This window comes from Frankliniella occidentalis, unplaced genomic scaffold, assembly GCF_000697945.3.
Source record: "Frankliniella occidentalis isolate FOCC.00 unplaced genomic scaffold, Focc_3.1 Scaffold69, whole genome shotgun sequence".
Classification (NCBI taxonomy): domain Eukaryota; kingdom Metazoa; phylum Arthropoda; class Insecta; order Thysanoptera; family Thripidae; genus Frankliniella; species Frankliniella occidentalis.
In genome coordinates, this window is record NW_026267199.1 from 1,267,790 (window position 1) to 1,273,972 (window position 6,183).

Consider the following 6,183-nt stretch of genomic DNA (forward strand, 5'->3'; position numbering starts at 1 on the left):
GGGGAAGGGGGGGGGGCATGGTTTACCTCGAGGGGAAGGTACTGTGGCCAAGTTCCCCCGTTTCGATTTCGATTCTGCTATATGCAGAATGCCTGGAATTCCGCGTGGGGCAACGCGCAACGCGGGCCAAGCAAACGAATGTTTGGAAGTATTACTTACAACTTACTAGAGATTTCAGGATAGGTGGGTTGGATTTATCAGAAAGAACTGGCAAATTCGATTAGGGTTTAAAGTAAGGTATGCTTCACGCCCACTCAAGAATTTGTGAGCTGCCACTAGATTCATTCCCCGCCATCCCCTCAGCAGTACTTTAAATCAGGGTTGTTAGAAGTTCTGAATTTTCATTCTCACTGACTTTTCCCTGAACGATTTTTACTTCCTTTTTAGACAAGTAAACAGTAGTCCAAGAAACAGGAGGAAAACATGACTTTTTATTATTTTTTCCCTGATATTCTTGGCTATTTCACATTCATTTGCAAAGAGGCAGTCAACAAATTTTACTGATTGCAGCCTGCTTTTTCCTGACTTCCCCGACCCATTTTATAATTTTTGACCTTCCCTGACTTTCTTGGTCTGTAATCACATCACTCAAAATTCTCAACATGGGAGAACTAACAATAGTAGTTCAGTGATTTGACAGGACTTTATAGCAGTTTTTATTTCCTGAAAAGTTGAATACTTACGATATACTTCAACATGTTTGACAATAAATGCCACAAGTCCTGTAAAATCGCTGAATTACCCATCATGAGTTGATCTGTTGTTCTATAGGGATCAACAATAACGGTACAATTTTGTACAGTGTGTATGCAGCTTAAAGTTAAAATGAATAAAGTTCAGTTCAACTGGCGCCAAACACAATGTGGAGTGAATCTGTAAGCCTGGAACAAATGTTTCACTGGAGCAGATAGGATTCGAGAAATGAAGGATAGAAAAGATGTAACAAAGATAAACACTTTTATATACATATGCAAGTAACATAGTTGTCAGACATCAATGAAGTACATAAAATATGCATCCAGCAGACAATTCAAGTATATGACATGGGGATGGGGATGCACCTTTGCCTAAACACAGCAAAAATACGTGTTAGGGGTTATATTGTTCCCTTTTTTCGTATTTTAATGTGTACAAGGGCCCTTCTAACAGCAGAGTTAATTTTCTCAAAGGAGCAAAACTTTGGAAACTTGTAGGGGGTGCCTCCAGGTATTGTTTTGATACAGGACACTTGCATTGCAGATGCATTGTTTGTTAGGGCAAAATGTGTAGCCTATTCAAGTTAGTTTTTAAGGCAGCCCACACACAGTAAAACATTCATAAAAACGTTGCATTGCACAGGTTCACTTACTTTAGAAAGAATCAAAAACTTTGCAATTGCAATAAATTTTTAACAATGCAAAGTGTCTGCTTTACAAGTTGTGATGAAATAGGTTTGTAGCCTACAAAGTCCCTCAATACTTTATTGGTAAGGATCTTACATATTTTACCGTACATGCTTCAAAGGTATTGCTCTCAAGAGAAAATTCAAAATTTCCCTCCATGTAGGTATCATACCTGTACTACAATCTCAATACTTTGGAAGCACACACGAATAACTTTGAATTTAATTAATTAAAACTGACCCCTCTGTTATCAGTTACTGGTTGGTGATACATTACTGTAGTATTAAGGATATTCTTGCTGCTAAGGCACATCGGATAAGTAAACCATAACACTAAGTTCGTTTTCAAGTCTGCCCTCGCACATCACAATATATGGCACTGGACATGACTGCTAGACAAAACAAAACAAAAATACAAATATTAAAAATAAGGCACCTGGCAAAATAGTTACATTGAGGTTTCATTCAGAATTCCTCGACAAATTGAATTAAGCTGAAAAAACAGAAGAAATAAGGTAACAACTAATGAGAAGTTTCCAGTGAAGAACCTCCCGATACAAGGTTAAATTAGGGTACAATCAATTATAAAAACTAGTCAGACATTAACCACCTGTAACATGATTCTCCTCGCATAAGATGGGTTAGACTACTTGTATGAAATAACAACAGTTCATTACTTTATGACTCACATTATATTGAGCAACTTATGCAAGAAGAAGACAAAGAGAAGGAACTCATGATCCATGAATGTAAGGCCAGCTCACAAACTGAATGTCTCAGACCAAAAGTTCAAGTATGTGATCAATAATTCACCATGAGCCATTAATCAAAGATGAGTTCCAAAAATACAGTCTCTTCAGAATTTCACAAAATACATGTGAGTTGTTCAACTTAAGTTTGTGCTCCATTCAGCAACTCATAAAGAACATTGGCACCTCTACTTCTGGTGGTCCTAGTAAATAAGAAATTCAAGCAGAATGACTCATTAGAAAACAAAGCTTTGTGTTTTGCTTCATTTTTATATTTGATCATGAAAAGGGAGGTTGATCAACCAAAACCCCAAACTGAGGACTATATCATACAAGAAAATAGCGGTAACAATAACAGACATAGATAATTTTCAGTAAAAAAATAAAACTTTTACACTTTAACATAATTACAACTCATCAACCTAGTAATTGATCAAATGAATGAGTGCTTAGGAACTTTCTAAACCAGCAGCACCATCATTCATTTTGCTTAATCATTACCTTAAGGGCAGAATAGGAGGTTTAGTCATGATAATCACACATTACAGATATATGATTATTACAAAGACGGCAAGGTGCAACAACTCATAAATTGCATTAATGTGTAGTCTTTTTCATCACAGGACTCATCTCCAAAGCCAGTAACCATTTAGTAAGTTACTAACATTAATATCTAACCTATTCTTAACACAGCAAGAAACAGTGCCCAAATATAGGCTCTGAAGCAGCCTAGAATGATCTATCAAATTAAAGAGAATAAGACAGCTAAAACTAAAAACTTATGAATTGATAGATTTACATGCCTGACAAGATGCATCTCATACCATTGGACAGTGTAACAGCCCAACCACAGCCAGAAGATGACAAATGTGACTGCAGAAATTATGGGGACAGAACATAACAAAAGAGATACAGCACCATGACAAATTCAAAATAATGTGATGATAAATTTATGATAATAAAAAATGGAAAATGGATGAGTAAAAATAAATTTTACATAAGGAGAACTTTGACCAGATGAATCATTAGAATATGTGTTTAAGAAAAAGAATGACACTTGCAAGACATTTACATATGAAACATGTCAGTCAAAATGAGCAAATGGTACAAATCAAAGCAACTATGTATTAAAAGCTTCATTGTTAGGCAACAAATTCTACAGTGAGGAGAGATCTTCTGATACTTAAAATATAAGTTGCTTTGTTTCTATATTTATTTATTTATATTTTTTTTTTACTGAACTTAGTAAATTTAGACTAGACAAAAAGCTTTGTCAGCAGAATAGACCATGCTAATAACAAAACCTGATACGTACAGCCGATTTGCTCAAGCATATTAAGTCTTCAGTGAACTCAAAAATAAGAAAGAGAGCTTTCTCAAGATACTAGAAGTGAAAATGCAATTTAAAAACAAATTCACCCATCACATGAAGATTAGACCTTAAAGACTTCAAGAAGCAACAGCTGAGTCTGTTACCGATACTGGATAAATTACTGAGGGAGTCTGTTTAAGAGATTCATTAGTATTATTACTTGGAGAGTTGTCCATAGCAGTGGGATTTGACAAGCCATTACTTGTCCCACTTGTACCAGTTGATGTATTTGGGCCTGATTCACCAACAGCTGAGGCATTACCCTGAGAACTAGTATTGTAAGCAATTTGGTTCTTACTGCGCAGCTCAAAAACTTGTTGAATAGCTTCTCGAAAGCATAGGAAGTTATAATCAATGACACCTAGAAGAAAAACATTTGGGATTTCAGCACCAAACAAACTCCCGAAACTAGAAGTAAAGACATTTGATCAAGAAGAACTTTGTGGACTAGAATGTAGCACCCACCTTGACGGTCAAAATTAGCTTCACGCAAAATGCAGACTAGAGCTAAAAATTTGTTCACTTCTCTCAAGTAGAGTATGGTACCATTGTTAAGCTTGATAAGGCTGGAGCTCTGGGAGTCAAAGGCTGCCGCCTCTGCATCTTCATGTAAACTGTAAAATCATATCTGAAGTAAATAAATTGAAACACTTCCCTTGGTTTAAGTAGCTGTAAATTCTGATGTCACTAACCCATAGATGCAAGACACATCAATCACAACATCAATCATGTCACAGCATAACTCATAGCTCTGCATGTCAACAGGTGAAAAATCAGTGGCAATATATATCTTTGAGACCACATCAAACAGAAAAGCTTTCTCAATGGCTGAATTCTAGAAATAGAAAAAGTATCTCACTGTAGATCAGATTTTGTCACCAAGTGTACAGAAAGATAGTTAGGATAACATACCGAAATCAAAATATTCAGCAAATTTTCAAGTGTAGGAAGTTGAGGGATGAGTTTCTGAACAACTTTGCTGAACGCTTCAAATATACTGTGATCATAAATTGATGTTAGATGGAAGCTCAAATGAATTTGGTCCTGACCTGAAAATGATGGCAAATTAAATATTTGGAGAAGCTCAACTTTTCAATTGGTTTGACCAAAATAGAACAGCAAACATACCTGATTCTTGCAAATCATCATTAGCTCTTTGATGAATGTCCCTTTGAGTTTCCATTTTGTAGTCATCAGATAAGCCATCAACTTTGTGAATAAAGACCTCAAATCTTATACTAGGGTTCACCTTGTGGGCCTTGGTCACAGTCAGGTGTAGCCGATTAAGTGCATCGTTGTATTCATCCTGAAAAGAATTACTGTATTTGTATTCAATTGTCTTGAAAAGTAAACTAGACTAAATCTTGAAGTAAAAGTAAAACATACTTGAGCATCTATTACAAATACAAGAGCACCACAGCCCCCAAATATCATGTCTGAATCGAATGTTGGATCAAAAAAATCGATTTGACCCGGAAAATCCCAAATTTGAAACTGGACAAATGATGAATTAGAAATATCATCTTTGATAATCTTGTTTGTGCTTTCAAGAAATAATGTTTCATTTGGTGACATTTTGTGAAACACCACTTTCTGGATTGAAGACTTGCCACTCCTGGAGGAAAGAGATTTGGTAATGAAATGGATGTGGGTTGAATGGAGGTTAAAGAGCAATGTTAATTCCAAGAACGTCACAACACGTACCGACGTAGTCCCATGAGAAGAATTCGCGGCTTTTGCTCGCCAGTGAGCGGTCCCGCGAGGCCTTCTCCATCGCCGTCAAAGGGTCCATAGCCAAACTCCTTGGGAAAGGATCCGACGTACTGGGTGTACTGATCCTCTTCGTCCTGTTCGTACGACTGGAAAGAGAAACAAGAACGTGAGACCAGTGCCTAGGAGGCAGGCTGTATAAGAGACCGAACTAAGACGCCATGCAGCGGCCAAACAGGTGTGTGGCCATCGATAGCCTGATATTTTTGACAGAAAAGTTGTACGACTTTGAGGTTAGAACGCACTCATCTTAAGTAACGATCTGGAAGAGGTCTTAAGAAGTGGTACAGAAATAGTGTACACTAGTTGGTGTATAGCTTCCAGACAAAATCATATGATACAAGAAACAACTTTGAACTTATCTGGGTACTATTAGACAAACATCACAAAGTGAACATTGACTCACCATGTTGAGTTGAACCTTGTCGTTTCTCAGTATCTGCATCAACAAAACAAAACATCACTTATTCGTCATCCCATGACCATGTGACCGGAAACCCGCCGAAGCGCGCGGACATGGCGCGACGGAAGAGTATTTGTATCCAATATGTAAAAATTTAGGATAGCATCATAAGGGGGTAGAACTCAGTCAAACTAAAATGTTTTCACTAACTTCAATTACAAAAATTTTTAAACAGTTTTAAAACCCGCTTTATAAGTAAACGTATCGGACATGAAATATCGTAAGAGCAACGAATTGGGGTTCGGCGTTTGTAGCACTGGGACTTTTCTTGAGACAGATATGACTATTTGCAGTATCGCTCAAGGGCGCCTTCAGCTCAGATTTTTGAACGGCTTGTGTTGTAGTGATTAAGTCTTGAGAAAGGGCCGACGGCGTGTAATTTCCATAACTAGGTAAAGCCAAAGCTTAAGGCTGAGCTAGAGCTCCCACTCTTAAGCTGAAAAAATTT

At 37.1% G+C, this 6,183-nt stretch overlaps 1 protein-coding gene across 2 annotated transcripts; it reads right to left on the reverse strand.

Moving 5' to 3' along the window:
• Positions 1 to 940: 940 nt before the first annotated feature.
• Positions 941 to 5,832, reverse strand: LOC113204526 (ras-related GTP-binding protein C). 2 transcript variants are annotated; one of them, XM_026419729.2, is made up of 8 exons: positions 5,679 to 5,832; positions 5,207 to 5,361; positions 4,889 to 5,117; positions 4,631 to 4,808; positions 4,415 to 4,551; positions 4,195 to 4,337; positions 3,968 to 4,116; positions 941 to 3,863 (listed from the first exon to the last, which is right to left on the reverse strand). In XM_026419729.2, exons 1-8 carry the CDS (start codon positions 5,715 to 5,717, stop codon positions 3,580 to 3,582), a joined length of 1,314 nt encoding a protein of 437 aa, XP_026275514.1. In that variant the 5' UTR covers positions 5,718 to 5,832; the 3' UTR covers positions 941 to 3,579. The 2 variants fall into 2 exon arrangements, with proteins under 2 accessions (XP_026275514.1, XP_026275516.1); XM_026419731.2 differs by lacking the exon at positions 5,679 to 5,832 and adding an exon at positions 5,518 to 5,668.
• Positions 5,833 to 6,183: the final 351 nt, after the last annotated feature.

Coding starts and splice junctions, on each gene's coding strand:
- LOC113204526 (XM_026419729.2), bottom strand. CDS start 5,717: ATGCAGATACTGAGAAACGACAAGGTTCAACTCAACATG. Junction 5,118..5,206: donor CTTCTCATGGGACTACGTCG/GTACGTGTTGTG, acceptor TCTTTCCTCCAG/GAGTGGCAAGTCTTCAATCC. Junction 4,809..4,888: donor TATTTGTAATAGATGCTCAA/GTATGTTTTACT, acceptor AATTCTTTTCAG/GATGAATACAACGATGCACT.